This window comes from Carcharodon carcharias, chromosome 1, assembly GCF_017639515.1.
Source record: "Carcharodon carcharias isolate sCarCar2 chromosome 1, sCarCar2.pri, whole genome shotgun sequence".
Lineage (NCBI taxonomy): Eukaryota > Metazoa > Chordata > Chondrichthyes > Lamniformes > Lamnidae > Carcharodon > Carcharodon carcharias.
This window is the reverse complement of record NC_054467.1, coordinates 154,233,456-154,257,043: the sequence shown is the minus strand read 5'-3', so window position 1 is coordinate 154,257,043 and position 23,588 is coordinate 154,233,456. Positions and strand designations below refer to the sequence as shown.

Genomic DNA, 23,588 nt, shown 5'->3' with positions numbered 1-23,588 from the left:
CATCGGCTGGGGTCAGAACAATAATTAATTAATTTGTTCTGGCATTACTGGTTCAGGAATAAATGATGGCTAGAGCACTGCTCCTACTCTTCTTCAAATCTTTATTGAGCCTTGGTTGAACAATTCATCAAAAAGATCACCTTACAACACTGTTGCACTCCCTCAGTGCTGCATTACAGTGTTATCCAACATTATACCCTCAAGTATAAGGGTATTGAGCTTGAACACATAACTTTCTGACTCAGTAACAATGGGCTACAACTAGTTGACACCTTGACATACAAACAGAACAGTAATCCTAACATGTTGTAATTTGAAGATGCAGATACACATTGACAGAGAGTTCAACCAGCCAGGCATGCTACACTGACAGTAAACAGGGGTGGAATTTTATAGCCAGCCAGCAGGTTTGAAAGCGGGGGTGGGGAGGTGGGGGCCAGGAGTGGGCTTGTAAAATGCAGCAGGTGGCCTGCCTACTATCTAACACTCTGCCCCTGACCTGTCTCCAATTTTGCATGGGGCCACCGCTTGAACTTAGCGCTGCTGGGACTACAGAACTGCCAGCCATCCAATTGGCTGTCAGCTCTCTAAAGGGGGACTTCATCCCCAGATTGGGACAGAAGGCTCACTCTTAACCAATTAATGCCCCACCGAATGTTAAATGGCTGCAGGACTAACAGCATCGGAGGGGATGTGTTCCCCACTGAGTCTTCAGGTGGCTGGATGGGAAACACTGCCACTCGAAAAATCCTGCCCTAGAAATTCTAAACAAAACAATTCTTTTCACACTCACATCAGGAAAAGCACCTCCACTTCCTCAGCCAATAAAAAGGAAGTCTGCCTTCCTCTCCAAGTAATCCATAACCAATGGATTCCGTTTTCTGCCTCAAAAGCAAGTCCTTGAATGGGCAAAAGGATGATACTTGTTATATTTTCTGTAGAAGTGATGAATACTGTGAAGAGCTGCTGTTGAATATGCAGCAACATTGATCTGGATTATATGCAGCAATATATACATTTTTTAAATTAATTCACGGGATGTGGGCTTCATTGGCTGGGCCAGCATTTATTGCCATCCCTAGTTGCCCTTGAAGAGGTGGTGGACAAGGGCAATCACTCTCACCTCACCTCTGGGGTTCAGATCTTTTGTCCATTTTTGAACCAAAGCTGTAAGTAGGTCAGAAGCTGAGTGGCCCTGGCAGAACCCAACCTGGGCATCAGTGAGCAGGTTATTGCTAAGCAAATGCAGCTTATTATAACTGTTGATGACCCCTTTAATTACTTCACTGATGATCAAGAGTAGACTGAAAGGGCGGTAATTGACCGGGTTGGATTTCTCCTGCTTTTTGTAAACAGGACACATCTGGGCAATTTTCCACATAGCCAGATAGGCGCCAGTGTTGTGGCTGTACTGGAACAGCTTAGCTAGGGGCGCAGCACATTCTGGAGCATTCTTCAGTACCATTGCTGGAATAATGTCAGGGCCCATAGCCTTTGCAATATCCAGTGCCTTCAGCCGTTTCTTGACATCATGTGGAGTGAATCAAATTGACTGAAGGCTGGCATCTGCGATGCTGGTTACCTCCAGAGGAGACCGAGATAAATCATCCACTCAGCACTTCTGGCTGAAGATTGTTGCAAGTACTTCAGCCTTATATTTTGCACTGATGTGCTGGGCTCCCCCATCATTGAGGATGGGAATACTTGTGGACCTTCCTCCACCAGCGAGTTGTTTAATTTTCCACCACCATTCACGACTGAAACAAAAACAGAATTACCTGGAAAAACTCAGCAGGTCCGGCAGCCTCGGCGGAGAAGAAAAGAGTTGACGTTTCGAGTCTTCATGACCCTTACACAGAACTTAGCGAATATAAGGAGAGGGGTAAAATATAAGCTGGGTTAAGGTCGGGGGGGGGGGCGGGGAAGAGAAGTTGGGAGGGGTGGTGTGGTTGTAGGGACAAGCAAGCAGATAGGAGCAGATAATCAAAAGATGTCACAGACAAAAGAACAAAAGAACACAGAGGTGTTGAAGGTTGTGATATTATCTAAACGAATGTGCTAATTAAGAATGGAAGGTACGGCACTCAAGGTACAGCTCTAGTGGGGGTGGGGTGGAAAGGCTAGCGGGGCATAAAAGATTTAAAAATAATGGAAATAGGTGGGAAAAGAGGAATCTATATAAATTATTGGAAAAAACAAAAGGAAGGGGCAAGAAACAAAAAGGGGGTGGGGATGGAGGAGGGAGTTCAAGATCTAAAGTTGTTGAATTCAATATTCAGTCCGGAAGGCTGTAAAGTGCCTAGTCGGAAGATGAGGTGCTGTTCCTCCAGTTTGCGTTGGACTTCACTGGAACAATGCAGCAAGCCAAGGACAGACATGTGGGCAAGAGAGCAGGGTGGAGTGTTAAAATGGCAAGCGACAGGGAGGTTTGGGTCATTCTTGCGGACAGACCGCAGGTGTTCTGCAAAGCGGTCGCCTAGTTTACGTTTGGTCTCTCCAGTGTAGAGGAGACCACATTGGGAGCAACGAATGCAGTAGACTAAGTTGGGTGAAATGCAAGTGAAATGCTGCTTCACTTGAAATGAGTGTTTGGGCCCTCTGACGGTGAGGAGAGAGGAAGTGAAGGGGCAGGTGTTGCATGTTTTGCGTGGGCATGGGGAGGTGCCATAGGTGGGGATTGAGGAGTAGGGGGCGATGGTGGAGTGGACCAGGGTGTCCCGGAGGGAACAATTGGGGTAAAGGGAAGATGTGTTTGGAGGTCGTATCATGCTGGAGTTGGCGGAAATGGCGGAGGATGATCCTTTGAATGCGGGGGCTGGTGGTGTGATAAGTGAGGACAAGGGGGATCTCTGGTCCATCTCTGACACTTCCCTTCCCTTCCTTGACCTCTCTGTCTCAATCTCTGGTGATAGACTGTCCACCAATATCCATTACAAGCCTACCGACTTCCACAGCTACCTCGACTACAGCTCCTCACACCCCGCTTCCTGTAAGGGGTCCATCCCATTCTCTCAGTTCCTTCACCTCCGTTGCATCTGTTCTGATGATGCTACCTTCAAAAACAGTTCCTCTGACATGTCCTCCTTCTTCCTTAACTGAGGTTTTCCACCCACGGTCGTTGACAGGGCCCTCAACCATGTCCAGCCCATCTCCTGCGCATCCACCCTCACACCTTCTCCTCCCTCCCAGAAACGTGATACCGTCCCCCTTGTCCTCCACTTTCAAAGAATCATCCTCCGCCATTTCCGCCAACTCCAGCATGATGTCACCACTAAACACATCTTCCCTTCACCCCCCCCGGTGGCATTCCGTAGGGATCGTTCCCTCCGGGACACCCTGGTCCACTCCTCCATCACCCCCTACTCCTCAACCCTCACCTATGGCACTTCCCCATGCCCACGCAAAAAATGCAACACCTGCCCCTTCACTTCCTCTCTCCTCACCGTCAAAGGGCCCAAACACTCATTTCAAGTGAAGCAGCATTTCACTTGCATTTCACCCAACTTACCCGACTGCATTCGTTGCTCCCAATGTGGTCTCCTCTACACTGGAGAGACCAAACGTAAACTAGGCGACCGCTTTGCAGAACACCTAAGGTCTGTCTGCAAGAATGACCCAAACCTCCCTGTCACTTGCCATTTTAACACTCCATCCTGCTCTCTTGCCCACATGTCTGTCCTTGGCTTGCTGCATTGTTCCAGTGAAGGCCAACGCAAACTGGAGGAACAGCACCTCATCTTCCGACTAGGCACTTTACAGCCTTCTGGACTGAATATTGAATTCAACAACTTTAATACTTTATATAGATTTCTCTTTTCCCACCTATTTCCATTATTTTTAAATCTTTTATGCCCAGCTAGTCTTTCCACCCCACCCCCACTAGAGCTGCACCTTGAGTGTCCTACCATTCATTCTTAATTAGCACATTCGTTTAGATAATATCACCAACTTCAACACCTCTGTGTGCTTTTGTTCTTTTGTCTGTGACATCTTTTGATTAACTGCTCCTATCACTGCTTGCTTGTCCCTACAACCACACCACGCCCCCTCCCAACTTCTCTTCCCCCCCCCCGACCTTAACCCAGCTTATATTTCACCCCTCTCCTTATATTCGCTCAGTTCTGTGGAAGGGTCATGAGAACTCGAAACGTCAACTCTTTTCTTCTCCGCCAATGCTGCCAGACCTGTTGAATTTTTCCAGGTATTTCTGTTTTTGTTTTGCATTTCCAGCATCCGCAGTTTTTTTGTTTTTATTCACAACTGAATGTGGCAGGACTGACTTACATTTGATCCATTGGTTGTGGGATGCCTTAGCTCTGTCTATCACTTGCTCGCTATGTCATTTGGCACCCAAGTAGTCCTGTGTTGTAACTTCACCAGGTTGAAACCTCATTTTTAGGTCTTTCTGGTGCTGCTCCTGGCATGCTTCTTTGAACCAGAGTTGATCCCTTGAATTGATGGTAATGGTAGAGTTGGGGATATGCTGGGCTATGAGATTCCGGGTTGTGTTTGAGTACAATTTTGCTGTTGCTGATGGCCCACAGCACCTCATGGATGCCCAGTCTTGAGTTGCTAAACCTGTTCAAAATCCATCCCATTTAGCACGGTGGTAGTGCCACGCAACATGATGGAGGATATCCTCAATGTGAAGGTGGGACTTCATCTCCACAATGACTGTACAGTGGTCACTCCTACCGATTCTGTTGTGGACAGATGCAGCTGCGGCAGCACCACTACTGTGGGTCAGTAGTGATGCTACTGAGTCACTGTTGGTGATGGACATTGAAGTCTCCCACCCGGAGTTCATTCTGCGCTCTTGCCACCCTCAGTGCTTCCTCCAAGTGGTGTTCAACATGGATTACTAGTCCAGTGATACCACTATGCCATCGCCTTCCTTTAACTGATGCTTTTGTACAATTGCAGTGCACCAGGAAGCATTTGGCAGCTCCATGACATTTTTCTTATTGACAACTTTCTTTTAAACTTATTATCCCTCTTACACTCAGCATCTCCTCATAGCAACATATATAGATTCAGAACGTGGCATCATGTGGGAATTAATCCTGCACCCCAATGCCAAGGTATAGACTAATGGTATGTCAGTATACTGCATTACTGCTATACAATCCACACTGTGTAAATGTGACCATTGAATCAACTATTAAAAGCTAGGGCAGGAATTTTCCCTTGGCGGGGTGCTCGGCAGAGGTGGGCAGGGGTGGGCAAGGGCAATCAGGAAGCCGACCTCTGCCCATGATCGGCTCCACATCATGATTTTATATGGGCAAGAGGGCCAATTAAGGCCCACCCAGCGTGGAACGTGAGTGTTTGCACTCAGCACTGCCTGTGCGGGCTTGGGGGGAGGAGGACGAACAGGCCGAGCACGAGCTTCGCATGTGCGTGAGAAAGAGCACTTCAATCTCCCTGAGACAAGGAGCTGCCTCAAGGAGATGAAGCGCTGTTTAAACAAAAAATAAAGGAAATTAAAATGTCATAAAACATGCCCCCATGTGACTCTGTTGCATGAGCAGGGACATATCTTTAGCTCAAGTGTTAAATTTTTAGTTGATTTTTGTTTGCTTTAGGAAACCTCATCCCGCCCGTGGATGAGGTTTCCTAAAAAAATGTAAAGTCAGCTTGTCCTTTTCACCAGCCTGTCAACCGTTAGGTTGAATAGACAGTGAAAAACTCAGTAAAATTGTTAACTTATTGGCCTTAATAGGCCTTTTAAATGTCGGCAGGGGTGCTTCCGGCTCCGGCACACATCTGCCGACCTAACTATTGCGAGAGTGTGCATTGACGTCAACAATGTGCTTTATTTCACCTTCCGGTGTGTCGGGCGCTCACCCACACGCCAAGCATAATTTTCTGCCCCTAGTGTTTTCAAGCAGCAAACTTGTTCAATTTTAGGAGTGATTTAGTACATCACATGATGTGTGATTTTTGTTATTGAAAAATAATCTTTCTGTGTCCACTTTGCACAAAGATACAAATTCATGGTCTGACAAACGTTACAATTATCAATTTGAAAACAAAAAAAAGGCATAATTCCAGGTTTTTTTCCCCAAAGGATCCCAATGAAGATACAGAATGGAATGATGCCTTACGGAGTTTTGGGATTATTCCTCCAAAAGAAAAACCAAGGGATGAGGTTGAAGAAATGGTCCTGCGTTTACAGGAAGAAGCTAAAGGTAAAAGTTTAGTTTTGTCTAAATGTGAACGTGAAGAACAAAAGGTTCTAATAATTAAGATGAGGGCAAAGCTCATAGTGTGTATTGTACTGAAATCCCTGATAAAAACAGATATTACTTTTACCTTTTTTCTTGAAACCATGCAGTGTTAATCATCTGCTACTGTGGCTTTTAAAGATGCTACCTATATAAAACTATTAGAAAAAGGGAATGAAGGCACACAGTGTAAATCTATCATGTCATGAGCGCTCTGGCCGAAGGCAGATCCTTGGCTCATTGTCTCCTGATGCTTCATCCCTAACTGTTTTCTTGGCAGTTTTTGTCATTGGTGGTTTGTCATTGCCTTTCACTCTCAGGGACAGGGTGAGGAGCAAGTTCCTAAGTCTACTTCAGCAGGAACAGGACGGAACCTCTGCTGTTGGCATTATTTTGAACCACCTCTAGTCATCTAAGCTAACTGGCCCCTGACTGGGTAACTGCAACAGGGGTATTCCACAGAACTAAACTGTTCAGATTTAAGCTCTGCCACAGTAATAGTTAGAAGTCTCAGATTTGGCATTAGTGATGCTGTGTTAGAGAAAAGAAAAACTGAATTGTCGATTGCTGTTACAAACCTCTGTGGAAGTAGGCATTAGGGGAACAGAGAATGGAGGTTAGCAGTGATCACTATCATAATTGTGTAACCTGCCAACACCTGCTGTCTGCTCCCTATTATGGCCCTACTGTAACTTTTTTTTTGGGTTCTGTTTTGTCACTCATTCTCAAAACCAATACCAGGATCTCACATTTATAGGAATTGACTTAAATGGCCCTTTATCTATTTGTTCAATAGCCTAGGATTGCAATGATAATAACTCTTTATGACCTGAATCAGATTTACTCCTCTAATAAATGTACTTTTTAGCTTCTCTGATGGTGTGATCATGAGATATAAATCATTAACTGTTTTATTTTGTAGTGTTGTGAATGTACAGAGCAACAGTTAAGATTAGGATCACTTATTTCAATCATAAATTGACTTTGCATAATAATACCAATTAATGAACACACTATGCTTTCCCACATCCATGGGTTTTCTTGCTCTCTTCTGTACTCAATCCTTGAGGAAGCTTCTCCAGGCCTTACATATCTCAGTGTTTTATTTCCTTCTGTTGCTCATAACTTTCAATACTTTGAGTGAGAGGTGTTTTCCAATTCCTGATGCAAGCTGAGCAATTATTAATTGTTTATAATTTATGGGGAAAGATTATCAAAACTCATTAGAATCTTAACTACCTATGATCAAAAGGTTCTGAAATATGACTCAATTTCTGTATAATGTCTGAATAATTTATGATCTCTCTTAATTCAATAATCTACCAAACTTCAGCAGAAGAAATGGAGCAACATTATCAGTTTGATCATACTTTCATTACAATGAAAATATAAAATAACATTCTTACTAGCATACAAATAGTCATTTGGTAATGCAGAACTTGAGTATTGCTGAAAAAGAGCATTTTGTCAAAGCTTTTCATCTTACACTCATCAGGACAATCGCAAAAATACCAATGACAGGGGAAGCAACAAATATATACTGCATGAGAAGAGAGTGCTGATTGGTTGGCAAGTAGATTCTGTCTTGACAAACGCAAGGCGAGAAGCTTCGACAAAATGTATTTTTCCAGTTAATACTTTTATCAGTATGTTTTATTTTGCATTCCTGATGATTATAAAATGTTAGAACCACATTACTCATCTAACAGAATTGACTGTATAAAGTTCCTGTCCAATGTTGTCATCATACTCTAGCTCCATTCAGTCAACATAATTGAATAAAAAGAAGCTTAATTTGTAATAGACTGGATTGTTTTTGTTTGTAGTTCTCTAGTAGGAATAGAATATACACTAAAGCTGCATTGAAATAATCTAAGCAAAAATGTATTATTAAATAAACCTAAGAATATAACAGCAATGTTATCAGTCCACACTGCTGTTGAGAAGCATCACCTATCAGATCTGCATGAGAGAAATTTGTTTGCCTGCCACCCATAATTTTCTAACCATGCATTTTTAATATTAATGGTCAGAAAATTGAAAGAATACATGCTCAGATTTTTGATGATTGTTGTTCTCCAGCCTATTAAGCACCTCGCAGGAGGCATCTAAAATCAATCAGTAAAATCTACCCTTAAATGCGATAGCACTGCTTCTGACAGGTGAGGGGTTCTCCACTGGAAACGTGATCGGAGCTGCTGTCACTCTGCGACCATAACTTCCTGCAAGCATAGTGGCTTACTAGGAAAGTTAAGGATAGTATTAAATAAAAGAAGAGGCTTATAATGTTGCAAAAGATAGTAGTAAATCTGAGGATAAGGACTGTTTTAGAAACCGGAAGCCAAATAGTTGATAAAAAGGGTAAAATACAATATGCTAGTAAACTAACCAGGAATAGAAAAACAGATTGTAAGAGCTTTGACAAATATATAAAAAGGAGTATAGCTAAAGTAAACATTGGTCCCTTAGAGGCACACACAGGAAAATTATCTTGGAGAATGGGGAAATGACAGACACTGAAATGATATTTTGTGTCTGTCCTCACAGTAGAAGACACAAATCACATACCAGAAATAAAGGGTAACCAAGGGACTAATAAAAGTGAGGAACTTAAGGTGATTAATATCAGCAGAGGAAAAGTATTGGAGAAACTTAAGGGACTAAGAGTGGACAACTGGCCTATATCATAGTATTCTGTAAAAGGTAACTACAGAGATAGTGAATGCACTGGTAATGATTTTCCAAAATTCCCTAGATTCTAGAATGATCCTAGTGGATTGGAAGGTAATAAATGTAACATTGCTATTCAAAAAAGGAAAGAGAGGGAAAACAGGGCCATTAGCTTGATATCAGTCATCAGAGTCTACTTGGAATCTTATTAAGAAAGTCTCAACAGTGCATTTAGAAAATCATGGCATGATCAGACAAAGTCAACATTGTTTATGAAAGGGAAATTGTGTTTGACAAAGTTATTAGAGTTTTTTTGAGGATGTAAATAATAGGGTGGATAAAAGGAACTAGTAGGTACAGTATGCTTGGATTTCCAAAATGCATTAAATAGGTGCTACGCAAGAGTTTAATATTCAAGACGAGCGCTCATGAGCTTGGGGATAATGTATTGACATGGATAGGGGATTGGTTAATGGACAGGAAAAAGAGAATAGAGGTAAATAGACATTTTCAAGCTGACATGTCATAATTACTTGAGGACAGCAAGGATCAGTGCTGGGGTTTGAGGTTTTTGCAACCTATGTTAATGATTTAAGTGATGAGACTGAGAGTAATGTATTTAAATTTTCTGATGATACAAAGCTAAGTGAGAATGTAAGCTTGTATGAGGATGACACAAAAAGGCTGCTAAGGGATAAAGACAGGTTAAATAAATGAGTAACAAGGAGGCAGGTAGAACATAATGTGGATAAATTTGAGCTTATTTACTTTGGTAGTAAGCATTGAAAAGCATAATATGTTTTAAAAGGTGTGAAGCTTCTAAATGCTGATGTTCAGGGAAACTTGTTGTGTACAAGGAACACAGGAAGTTAGCAAGCTGGTAGAGTGAACAATTAGGAAGGCAAATGGCATGTTTGTGTTTATTGCAAGGGGATTGAAGTACAGGAATAAAGAAGTCTTGCTACAATTGTACAGAGATAAAAAAAAACTGTGGATGCTGGAAATCCAAAACAAAAACAGAATTACCTGGAAAAACTCAGCAGGTCTGGCAGAAGCGGCGGAGAAGAAAAGAGTTGACATTTCGAGTCCTCATGACCCTTCGACAGAACTTGAGTGAATCCAAGAAAGGGGTGAAATATAAGTTGGTTTAAGGTGTGTGTCGGGGGGGGGGGGGGGTTTTGGTGGGGGGAGAGAGAGAGAAGTGGAGGGGGTTGGTGTGGTTGTAGGGACAAACAAGCAGTGATAGAAGCAGATCATCAAAAGATGTCACAAACAACAGAACAAAAGAACACATAGGTGTTAAAGTTGGTGATATTATCTAAACAAATGTGCTAATTAAGAATGGATGGTAGGGCACTCAAGGTATAGCTCTAGTGGGGGTGGGGGGAGCATAAAATATTTAAAAATATTTAAAAATAATGGAAATAGGTGGGAAAAGAAAAATCTATATAATTTATTGGTAAAAACAAAAGAAAGGGGGAAACAGAAAGGGGATGGGGATGGAGGAGGGAGCTCAAGACCTAAAGTTGTTGAATTCAATATTCAGTCCGGAAGGCTGTAAAGTGCCTAGTCGGAAGATGAGGTGTTGTTCCTCCAGTTTGCGTTGGCTTCACTGGAACAATGCAGGAAGCCAAGGACAGACATGTGGGCAAGAGAGCAGGGTGGAGTGCTAAAATGGCAAGCGACAGGGAGGTTTGGGTCATTCTCGCGGACTGACCGCAGGTGTTCTGCAAAGCAGTTGCCCAGTTTATGTTTGGTCTCTCCAATGTAGAGGAGACCACATTGGGAGCAACGAATGCTGTAGACTAATTTGGGTGAAATGCAAGTGAAATGCTGCTTCACTTGAAAGGAGTGTTTGGGCCCTTGGACGGTGAGGAGAGAGGAAATGAAGGGGCAGGTGTTGCATCTTTTGCGTGGGCATGGGGTGGTGCCATAGATGGGGGTTGAGGAGTAGGGGGTGATGGAGGAGTGGACCAGGGTGTCCCGGAGGGAACGATCCCTACGGAATGCCGATAGGGGGGGTGAAGGGAAGATGTGTTTGGTGGTGGCATCATGCTGGAGTTGGCAGAAATGGCGGAGGATGATCCTTTGAATGGAGAGGCTGGTGGGGTGATAAGTGAGGACAAGGGGGACCCTATCATGTTTCTGGGAGGGAGGAGAAGGTGTGAGGGCGGATGCGCGGGAGATGGGCCGGACACGGTTGAGGGCACTGTCAACGACCGTGGGTGGAAAACCTCGGTTAAGGAAGAAGGAGGACATGTCAGAGGAACCTTTGCAGAACACCTGCGGTCTGTCCGCAAAAGTGACCCAAACCTCCCTGTCGCTTGCCATTTTAACACTCCACCCTGCTCTCTTGCCCACATGTCTGTCCTTGGCTTGCTGCATTGTTCCAGTGAAGGCCAACGCAAACTGGAGGAACAACACCTCATTCTCCAACTAGGCACTTTACAGCCTTCCGGACTGAATATTGAATTCAACAACTTTAGGTCTTGAGCTCCCTCCTCCATCCCCATCCCCTTTCTGTTTCCCCCTTCCTTTTGTTTTTACCAATAAATTATATAGATTTTTCTTTTCCCATCCATTTCCATTATTTTTAAATATTTTTAAATCTTTTATGCTCCCCCCACCCCCACTAGCGTTATACCTTGAGTGCCCTACCATCCATTCTTAATTAGCACATTCGATCAGATAATATCACCAACTTTAACACCTATGTGTTCTTTTGTTCTGTTGTTTGTGACATCTTTTGATGATCTGCTTCTATTACTGCTTGTTTGTCCCTACAACCACACCAACCCCCTCCACTTCTCTCTCTCTCCCCCCCACCCAAATCCCCCCCACACACCTTAAACCAGCTTATATTTCACCCCTTTCTTGGATTCACTCAAGTTCTGTCGAAGGGTCATGAGGACTTGAAATGTCAACTCTTTTCTTCTCCGCCGATGCTGCCAGACCTGCTGAGTTTTTCCAGGTAATTCTGTTTTTGTTTTACAATTGTACAGAGCTTTGGTGAGACCATGCCTGGAGTACTGTGCACAGTTTGGTCTTTGTATTTAAGGAAGGATATACTTGCATTAGAAGCAGTACAGTGAATGAGCACTAGATTGGTTCCTGGGATGAAAGGGTTATGAACATATGGTTGTCCTATGCTGAGAAGCTGAGTAAATGTGGCCTATATTCTCTGGAGTTTAGACAAAGGAAAGGTGATCTCATTGAAACATACAAGGCATTGAAGAGGCTTGACAGGATGGACACCAAGAGGTTGTTTCCCTTCACTGGAGAATCGAGAACATGGGCGCACAGTCTCAGGATAAGGGGTCAATCATTTAGGACCGAGATGAGGAGAAACATCTCCATTTAAAGGGTAATGAATCTTTGGAATTCTCTACCCTAGAGCGATATTGTTGTGCATACTTCATTGTTGACTATATTTGACGCTGAGATAAATTTTTGTTCTCTCAGGGAATCAAAGGACATGGGGAGTAGGCAAGGAACTGGAGTTGAGGTCTAAGATCAGCATTGGTCATGTTGAATGGAGAGCAGGCTTGAGGAGCCATATGGTCTACTCCTGCTCCTATTTCTTACATTCTTAGGTTCTATTGTAACATTCATTTTCTGTTTGACATGCAGGGGGCGGGCCCTGCACGTCAGTGCATAAAATGACGCGCGGTGACTGCATCCCGACATCACCGCGCGCCATCGCAATATTTCACTGGGCGGACGCGCGATGAAGTTCGAAGTGAACCCGCCATTAATTAACAGGCTAGTTAAGGCCCTAAAATCGGCAATCAATGCCATTTTTCAGGCGCCCTTGTGAACTGCGGGTGGGTAGACGGCCAGGCGGGTAAGAGACTTGTTAATAAAACTCATCCATGGGTGGGATAAGAGGGCTCAGTGGGGTTGTCAATCTGGTCTGTGAGTATTATTTTTAAATTTGCCTGTGTGATCTGTAACAATTCAGAATGTATTCCAGCAGATTTCTGTCTACTTTGAACCTTCAGCTCAGCATTCTTCAGTCAGGAACCTTTATCAGGCCTGCAGCTTTCTGGAGGCCGCCCTTTAGCCTGGGTATGGGTTCTGACATTTCCACTGGAGGCAGCTCCTCTGAGGAGGAAGGGATGGATAGAATGAGGAGGAGGCCAGGAGCGCACAATCAGCCTCCAGGGAAGCCACCTTTGCCCAGGCACAAGGGGCGCAGGGCCAAAAGGTTGTCCAAGGTGGAAGGGGCCGCAGAAGACGCCACTATCCTGCTGCCATGGTATACAGGTGGCAAAGCAGCTACATCAATATCTCTCAAGGGAGATAGTCAACTAAATCGGTCAGATGATTGGACCTGAGATCTCCCCTAACTGTGTGGATAGTCACCCTATGCCAGTGGCTCTGAAGGTCACAGTTGCCCTCAACTTCTATGCCTCTGGCTCTTTCCAGGGGTCGGTGGGTGATCTTTGTGGTGTCTCCCAATCAGCTGTGCACACTTGTGTCAAGCAGGTTACAGAAATTCTGTTGAGGCATGCATTGACTTTCATCCACTTCCGTTGATACCAGGCAAGCCAGACAGTGAGCCAGAGGTTTCACGGCCAATGTTGGCTTCCCCCGCGTCCAGGGTGCAATAGACTGCACACATGTGGCCATCAAGGCGCCAGCAGGTGAGCCAACAGGAAGGGCTTCCACCCCATGAACATGCAGATAGTGTGTGACCACAGGATGCTGATTCTACAAGTCTGTTCTAGGTACCTAGGCGGTTCCCACTCCCAGGTGCCAGGGCTGTACAGTGCTCCAGCCCGGTTGGATGGTTGGCTGCTGGGTGATAAGGGCTATCCCTTCAGGAGGTGGCCCATGATGCCTCTCCGCCATCTAATATCAGAAGCTGAGGAGCGCTACAATAGGAGCCACGCCTCCACAACGGCTGTGGTGGAGCGAGCCATCGGTCTTCTCAAGATGCGCTTCATATCTGGGCCGCTCAGGGGGAGCATTGCAATAGCCCCCAAATCGCATATCTGTGATAGTGGTTGTAGGCTGCGCTCTCCACAATCTTGCGCTGGAAAGGGGGGATGCAGTGGACGATGAAGACATTGACGCAGTGGATGGGGCTGCACACGATGAGTCCAGAACTGATTCGGAGGATGAGGAAGCACAAGGGAATGATGAGGGGCTGAATGCTGACCCAGGACTACACCAAGGAGGCAGGGCACACAGGAGACTTTAATCCAATGAATCTTCAGCTGGCTCCACACAAATCGATCAGGAGTACCAGCCTTGCCTGGCACTTCCATACGCAGCACTTAAGAGCTACATCTGCCACTTCATCAGCTGCAACTAAGGGCTTTGGACATAAACCTCAATGTCCACTCAAACACTCATGACGTATGTAAAACATACAAACGCAGAACAAAGGAACCATCCTCAGACATGGTAACACATCTGGTTTTAATTTTCACCATCATAAGGTTACACAAAGTCAAACCAAAGTCAAGCATAAACAAGTAATTATTCCCTAATCTAGGGCCAACACAAAAGCACCAGTGAGAAACCCGTGGTGTGCCTAAGGAGCCTTATGCTTACGTTTACGGGTGCTACGTCTTGGTGCTGCCCCCTCGCTCGGAATGGCACCTGAGACAGCCTGCTGACTTTGCTGTCCTGTTGGCCTCGATGACCTTGGCGGCCATCCTCTGGCCCATGGAGCCTGTGCTGGCCCTGCCTGGGAGGGATCTGCCAGGTCCACAGCTGGCATCTCCCCAGTCATCGCAGCCTCACCCGATGAAACGGTCACTGGGAGAGGGGCGGAGCAGCTGTTGCCCTCATCCGGAGCGCCGTGAGAGGAGCCCACAGATATGACAGGCAGCTGCTCCACCGACGAGAGGTCGCCCCGGACCTCCCAGCTCACTGTGGATGGATGGGCAACGAGCTGTGAAGCTTGAAGCCCACATCATCTCCCACATTGGCACTGACCAGCTGTGGCCACTGGTGCTGTGAGGACTTGCAGGTTCGAGTGTATCCCCAGGAGAAGCTGCTTGTTCTCCTGGAAGCCCCTCTCCACGAGAGTCGCCACTCTCTCCATGGAGGAAGCATGACGCTCTGACATGAGGCTAATGGCATCATTCATGCTCTGCGTGGACTCCTCCACCACGGACACCAAGCAAAGCATAGTCTCATGCAACACTCCCAGAAGCTCCCACACACCTTGCTGCATTTCCTGCATCTGCTGCATCGCGAATGACTCCAGAGGCACATCATCATGCACTTACTGAGCATGTGCCTGTTACCCTGCAGTCCTCCGACTGCTGGCGCCATGGGCACTCTCAGTCACTGCCAGCTCCTACAGCGATTATGAAGTGCGCTCTCCACTGTCCCCCGGTACACTAGCCGATGTTGCAATGCCACCGGGGTTCTAGTATCTACGCTGGTGCCTGCCTCACAGAAATGGTGTGACGCAGGTGACAGTTGAGGGCCCTCAGGTGTGAGATGGGACATGTGGAATTGCTACTGGTGGACAGGCTCTGATGATGCTGAAATTAACAACAAGGACAGTGGATCAGTTTGTGTGCACACAGTGACACTTTATCCCTTTCCCCCGGCTCATTATGTGCTCAGCCTTCCAGAACCTATGGAGACGAATATTGATGTGGCAAATAGTCAAGAGGATACCCTAACATTACAGGCAGATACAGACAGGCTGGTTAGGCGGCATAAGGAATGCCAAGTGGAAAATTATGTGGATAAGTGTGACCGAGATAGATAGGTTCTTGATTGGTAAGGGGATCAAAGGTTATGGGGAGAAGGTGGGAGAATGGGAGAATGGGGTTGAGAAACTTATCAGCCATGATTGAATGGCGGAGCAGACTCGATGGGCCGAATGGCCTAATTTCTGCTCCTCTGTCTTATGGTCTTATGGTGATGTACTTGGGCAGGAGAAACAAGGTAAGGGAATACATGAGGAATGGTAGTATTGTGGAAAGTAAGGAGGATCAGAGGGACCTTGCTGGGCATGTCGACAGGCCCATTAAGGTAGCGGGACAGGTACATAAGGTGAATAAGAAGGTAAATGCCATACTTGCCTTTATTAGCCGTGGAATAGAAAATAAAGGAACAGGGAGATTATGTTGCAAGTGCAGAAAACGCCGCCTAGGTCACAGCTAAAGTTCTGCATACAGTTGTGATATGCGCTTCACGGGAGGGATATGAGTGGAGTGGAGAGAATGTAGAGATCATTGACCAGGATGCTGGCTGGGCTGCAGAGTTTGACTTATGAGGAGACATAGGATAAACTGGAGATATTTCCCCTTGAGTAGCGGAGATTGAGGGGTGACATTATTGAGGTTTTTAATATTATGAGGGGCATAGATAGGGTCAACAGAAAAGAACTTTTCCCCTTGGCAGAGGGATGAGTAACCTGATGGCGTTGATTTAAGGTAAAGGGCATGAGATTGACAGGTGAGGTGATGAGGAACTTTTGCACACAGTAATGTGGGACGCACTTCCTGAAATGGTGGTGGACGCAGAAACCCTCCTAACATGTAATGTAGGGGGTGGTGGTATGTGTCAGCTTCCCCTCTGACTTCTGAGCAGTCTGAATTGCTCCTACTCCCTGGGTTCTAGACCTTGGACTTATTTGGGGGTTGTGACAAAGTGCAGCAGACAACTGGTTTTGATGCAAGAAAAAAAAACTGGATTTATTGAAGTCATAAATGAACTTATAACATTAGGATTACACTGAGATTATACAGACCTACAAAGTACACCTAGTTAAGAATGGGGAACACATGGCATAATGAGGGAAAATCACACTACTAATCCCCTTACCCTTGTCCCACCCCCAAAACTTAAATAAATTGAACTAAGAGAGGTCAGGGATTATGCTCACCAACAGGGTTCCTTGACAGTTCGAAATCCAGCCAGGTAAGCTGGTTGCAGTTTTGGGGTACGCTCTTTGTGCCCTCTGGGGCCTGCCATCCCCACATGGTCCTGGTCTATGGAATCTGCGAAGGTTCTTCAGTTGGGTGGTGGGCGCGGTTGTGGCTTTGTTGTCTTTGGATGAGCCTACAACCCCGTGCCCCTCGCCATGATGTTGCCTACGGTCCTGCAAACCTCCAGATCTCCTTCTCTGCTTGGCTCAGCTACCTCTCCCTGCTTAAACTCTGCTTCAACAGCTCCAAAACTGCTCATCCCCCTCCCCTTTGTAACTGGTGGCCCAGGTGTACTGTTTTACGAATTTCTTATCTCAATCCAAATCAAGGTTAGTTCTTTGTCTGATTTTGGTGGGCTTCTTCAGGTGATTGTTGTCTCATTGTTTTTAATGGGCTCGCATGACATTTATCGTTGTCTTCCTGTCCCTGTAACTAGTCTTTAACTGAAAGCCATTGTATATGTGGAGTATTGATAGGTTCGCATAATTGCATTGATTGCTGCCTCCCTGCCTTAGTAGTTAGCAGCGATTATTTATGCAAGATTTTGATGGGCTTTAGTTTCATGTAAGATGAAGTCTTTCTCTGGGTTGATTGTTTTAAAGGGAAGAATGCGTATTCTGTCTCCTCTCGTTGTCTGGTTTCAGGCAACAATCCACACTGCACTCAACAAGCCCGGGCATATCCAGTCCCAGGCCTTCATGGGCCTAGCCTCCTGTCTGCAGGGTTCTACACTTAACTCAGCAGTTGCGTCCTCTGCCATAAAATCCAAAAGTCATATCCTTGTTGATGATATGAAAAATGTGGGAATTTTGAGAACCCTTCAGTAATAAGTATTTGTATGTGCAGTTGCGATGCCATGGCATACAAAATCATGGTCGGAAATGGGATAAGGCGACTTTGGAAGGTGCTGGACACGCGCATCTTCGAAGGGCCGTGGGACCTTTGTCTATGGCCCACACGTCTGACTCTATCAGTCTGTGAATGAGCAGTGTTGCAACAATAACAATTCAAACAATAATCAGCACTTTGGATGGTGGGAAGACAGAGCAGATGTCACTGTTGACCTCAAATACCTGGCCATTCCACCCCAGCCTCACCGACACCAGTGGATCTGGGCACATGGCGCCTCACAAGCTCCAGGGCCTCCTGCTTGAAATGGCTTAAAATCATGAGCTGGGCCTGGCTGACTCCAGTGCGCAAATGCTCAGAGACATTGTGAGCATTCATTTCCTGAAAAACACAGAAGACCATTTATTGGGGCCAATCGCACATGGACTCTGCATGTGCATGCTGCACCCCAACCACAGTGGCCCATATCAGGCCTCCAGTGCCTCCTTTCTCTGCTACTGTTGATCAGTCACACAAAGGTAGTACACCTGCTCCCAACCCCTCTCAACCGTCACCTTGGACACATTCTGCATCCATCACTTTAGGAAACACATGGTCTTAGCTCCCATAGCAAGGAGGTGTGACTATGTGCAGCGTCAAGGGCAGCAGATGGCTCTTGGCCATGAAACCTTGAGGCTCCCCTTCCACAACCTCATCACCGTGAATAGGACATATGTTGGAGTTCTGAGTATGTGCCTAGCTGCATCTCCTGCAGGTTGCCCCCAGACTAGTCATGTGTGACTAAGACCAACACATGGTGCAGGGGAGAACTCAGCTCCTCATGAACCACTGAGGCTGATGTAAGCATGGTCACTATCTGCTTGCCCACCCAGCGTACGGGAAATGCCCGACATGACTCAATGCAGTCACGACATTAAAATTGGTAGAGGGGGCGGCCTCAAAGGCTAAGGTTACCTGTTGGGTTAAATGCCCAACACCAACATGGTACTCACCCTTCCAAAGCACAACAAATCGTTGAAGCGCTTATGGCACTGGATCCAGATGCGTTGCACCACGTAGTGGGAGCTCACCACCTCCACTACCTCCTCCCAGACATGTTTGGTCATGTGGGGGGGCCTCCTCCTCCCATCCTAGGGGACTAACACCTCCCACTGTGCTGCCACCTCCTCGAGGAGGGCAGCAAGGCAGTCATTAGAAAAGCGAGGGGCACATTGGCCCCCCACTGGCCTCCCCTGCAGCCTGCCCTGCTCCTGTGGCAGACCCCGCAGCCTGGCCTGCTCCTCTGCCCTTCCCTCCAGCGTGCCCTGCCCAGCAGGCCCCCTGCGGTGTGACCTGGAAGTGGCCATTGTGAGCAGCCTACAGGAAGCTGCCAGGCCTTCCTTTAAACAGGCTGCTGGGTCGCCATTGGACCCGGCAGTCTGTGCACGTCCACCGCTGCCTGCACAGTCCCGCTATTCATGGGAGTCAGAAATGCTCTGGGCCGGCCTTAATTGGCCTGCCCACACAAAATGGTGGCGCGGCCCCGATCGCAGGCGCCTGCGGCCGCTCCTGCTCCGCCTGCCCGACAGGCAGAAAATTCTGCCCATGATCACGTGCATAAGTTTGTGCCATACTTCCGACAATGTTATAATGACAGAAGCAGAGAGCCTCTGAGCAAATTTCCAGCAAAGGAATCAAAATGATCAATGTACTGATGATGCCCAATATCCAAAAAACTATATTCAAGCTTTTGCTTCTCACAGTTAAACCCTATGAACGGATGAACCTTGCAGGGCTAAAGGAAGCAGAGGATGAGTTTGATGAAGAGGATGAACGTGCTATTGAAATGTACAGGTTAGTGCAAAGAACTTTTTAGCTACAACAATAAAATAGCATGATATGGCCAGCCTACATACAACTGTTATGTCCGAAAGAAAGGATCTGTTTCCATTGGCTTACTGAGTATTATGCATCTTCAGGTCAAAGAGTGGGAGTTTTAATTCCAGAGGTATGGTAGTTGATGTGCATTGACATTTATATACACAAGCATAAAAATAATATAATCGGAATTATTTTTCAGAGAATTAAGGGATTAATATATAAAAACTATGAACATGCAAAAATAACGAATGCAACATCAGCTAATTCTTTCTGTTGCATAAATTTATAGAGAATGTAGAGGAAATACAACACTAAGAATAAGGATATGATCCTCCTGGGTCTTGGCCCTGGACCTAAGATTCCATGTGTCCTTGCAAGGGATGGATCTCTGCCTGCCTCAAAAAAGGACAGCGTTGCATGAGGGAGTGGGCAGTTGCAAATTTCAAAGCTCTCTCATTCCCATCCTCTCCACCCCATTTCTTACCAGAAGCCATTTTCTAATAGGGGAAGAGAAGGCAATTCCTCCTCTCAACCCATTATATCATATGGTGTGGCTTGAGGGGAATTCCTGTGCTACCCAAATTCTGCCCAGTAATGCCTTAAAATAAGCCACAAGCAACCAGAGTTAACTTATTTTGCAGGGGTTTGATTACTTTTGTTGGACCTGAAAATGACTACCTTTCAGAACTGAAAATTTATATATACATTTTCTCTGGCCAACAAAGAAGCCCAAGGGTATTGATGGTGGAGCAGCTATGCATTATTCCACCTTACAAGGACACTTTACGCTGGGTACTGCTGAAGAGCCCTCGCAAGTACATGCAGATTGCCCCTTCCACAGAAATAACTCCATCACACAAATTTGGGACAGAATCTGTGGCGTTATGCTTGCATGGACGAGTGTTTCATTACTTTTACCTCAGCACAGTGGGACCGCAAATATTTCGACCCTTAAAAATTAAAGATATGAAAATATGATGAAAGAGAAGGGAAATGAGAATTTACAGCAAATGGTTCCGATTTGGAGAAAGCTCTGCAGAACTGCAGCAGGCCAAAAAACCTCCATCCATAGTGAAATTTCTTATTCTAAATAACAATGTTTTTCAATTGATTGGTATACAGAGGTAGATTCCAGAGGTTTCTTTGAAAGAAACATTTTAAGCAGACCAGTGCCGCACTAAAAATGACTCATGTTTGTGTTTTAGGCGCAAGCGTCTGGCAGAGTGGCAAGCCCTGCAGAGAAAAAGTAAATTTGGTGAGTTGGCTGAACTCCAAGGAGATGAGTACGTAAAACAAATTACTTACGCGGGAGAAGAAATATGGGTCATACTTCACCTTTATAGACCTGGGTATGTAGTTAATCAGTTTTGCAGATATAACAGTCTTTTTAATTGTGTTATTAGTTCAATGTTTTAACATGCAACAGTGATAAAATTAATTATTCAGGCCATAACATCCTGCCTCTTAAATGCTAGAAAAATATTTTTGTTCACTCAGGAAAATTTACCAGTATTATTATAAAGCTTTAACTTGTAGAATATTCCCAAGGAGATAAAAATAATGGTTTTGGTGTTAAATGAAATGTAGTATTACCTAACAATTTGGAAGTTTCCAGAAGCCATGCAAATGTATAAAACGTATGAGACTGGATCGGATGTTCTGTGTTGTAAGGGTTGTTTGGTGTCTCACTGAGAGGTCTGGAGGCATATACAGTTGAACATAATCCGTTTATTGGTAACTCATAACCATGTTATTTATAAGACTAGGAAAGAGGACCTCTTTGGGGTTATCAGGATCTAGGAACTAAATTAAAGAACAGGTCCTCAAGGGTTATAATCTCCGGATTACTACCCAAGCCATGTGCAAATTGGCATAGGGACGCGAGAATAAGGGAAGTAAACACGTGGCTAAAGGAGTGGTGCGGGAAAGAGGGGTTCCATTTCGTGGGGCACTGGCATCAGTATTGGAACAGGAGGGATCTGTACTGTTGGGACAGTCTCCACCTGAACCAATCTGGGACCAATGTTCTAGTGAGAAGGGTAAATAGGGTGGTCAACAGATCTTTAAACTAGAAAGTAGGAGGGAAGGAAAGGGTAAAACTCCAAGAAGTATAACTAATGGGAAACAAAGCAGCAGGTTAGCATGTCGGGGCGGGGTGGGGGGGCGGGGGCGGGGGGTGGATTCAACTTCATGGGAAATTATGAAAAAACTGAAAAGAAAGGAGAGCCCAGGAGAGGCTATTAAAGTCTCCAGAACACAAAATAGCTCAGAGTGTTTGGAAAGGGCTAGGAATCTAACTTCAAGCACATCAGTTAAAGGGATGACAATGAGAAAGGGGATGGGAAATACAGGACTGAAGATGTTGTGTCTGAATGCACGCAATATACAAAATAAGATAAATGAGCTTGTGGCGCAGATTGAAATTGGCAGGTATGATGTGGTGGGCATTACGGAGACATGTCTGCAAGGGGATCAGGACTGGGAGCTAAATATCCAAGGATTTACATCCTTTCGAAAAGATAGGCAGGTTGGCAGAGGGGGTGGGGTTGCTTTGTTAGTAAGAAATGAAATTAAATCAATAGCAAGAAACGACGTAGGGTCAGATGATGTAGAACCTGTGTGGGTAGAGTTGAGGAACCGCAAAGGTAAAAAAAACCATAATGGGAGTTATGTACACGCCTCCAAACAGTAGTCAGGATGTGGGGCATGAGATACACCAGGAGATAGAAAAGGCATGTAAGAAAGGCAAGGTTACAGTGATCATGGGGGATTTCAATATGCAGGTAGACTGGGAAAACCAGTAGTGGATTCCAAGAAAAGGAATTTGTGGAATGTCTACGAGATGGCTTTTTGGAGCAGCATGTGGTGGAGCCCACTAGGGAACAGGCAATTCTAGATTTAGTGATGTGTAATGAGGAATATTTGATAAGGGAGCTTCAGGTGAAGGAACCCTTAGGAGGAAGTGACCATAATATGATAGAATTTACCCTGCAATTTGAGAGGAAAAAGCTGGAATCAGATGTAACGGTATTACAGTTAAATAAAGACAAATACAGAGGAATGAGGGAGGAGCTGGCCAGAATTGACTGAGAGATGAGCCAAGCAGGAAAGACAGTGGAACAGCAATGGCAGGAGTTTCTGGAAGTAATTTGGGAGACACAGCAAAAATTCTTTGTTTAAGAAGGGAGTGAGGCAAAATACGGGAAATTACAGGCCGATTAGTCTGACCTCGGTCATTGGTAAGAAGAAGCATACTGAAAGGAGGGTGAGGCAATCATGGCTGACAAGGGAAGTCAGGGACAGCATAAAAGCTAAAGAGAAAGCATACAATGCGGCAAAGAGCAGTGGGAAACCAGAGGATTGGGAAGCCTACAAAGACCAACAGAGGACAACTAAAAAAGAAATAAGGAGGGAGAAGATTAAATATGAGGGTAAACTAGCCAGTAATATAAAAGAAGATTGCAAGAGTTTTTTTAGATATATAAAGGGTAAGAGAGAGGCAAAAGTGGACATTGGGCCGCTGGAAAATGACGCTGGAGAAGTAGTAGTGGGGAACAAAGAAATGGCGGAGGAACTGAATAGGTCTTTGCGTCAGTCTTCACAGTGGAAGACACGAGTAACATCCCCAAAGTTCAAGAGAGTCGGGGGGGCAGAGGTGAGTATGGTGGCCATTACCAAGGAGAAGGTGCTAAAAAAACTGAAAGGTCTGAAGGTGGATAAATCACCTGGACCAGATGGATTACACCCTAGAGTTCTGAAGGAGATAGCTGTAGAGATAGTGGAGGCATTAGTGGCGATCTTTCAGGAATCACTGGAGTCAGGGAGGTTCCCAGAGGACTGGAAAATCATTAATGTATCCCCCCTTTTTAAGAAGTGAGTGAGGCAAAAGACGGGAAATTACAGGCCGATTAGACTGACCTTGGTCGTTGGTAAGTCCATTATTAAGGATGAGATTTCAGAATACTTGGAAGTGCATAGTAAAATAGGGCAAAATCATCATGGTTTCATCAAGGGGAGGTCATGCCTGACAAATCTGTTAGAATTCTTTGAGGAAGTAACAAGCAGGTTAGATAAAGGA

At 45.3% G+C, this 23,588-nt stretch overlaps 1 protein-coding gene across 1 annotated transcript in view; it reads left to right on the top strand.

Annotated features, from left to right (window-relative positions):
• The window catches only part of LOC121275479 (phosducin-like protein 2), a 69,152-nt gene that overhangs the window by 4,060 nt on the left and 41,504 nt on the right, over positions 1–23,588 (top strand). Inside the window, exons 2-4 of the mRNA XM_041183073.1 lie at positions 6,071–6,191; positions 19,393–19,483; positions 20,716–20,859. Of these exons, the coding sequence (XP_041039007.1) occupies positions 6,071–6,191; positions 19,393–19,483; positions 20,716–20,859 (356 nt within the window). The remainder of the gene's footprint in view (positions 1–6,070; positions 6,192–19,392; positions 19,484–20,715; positions 20,860–23,588) is intronic.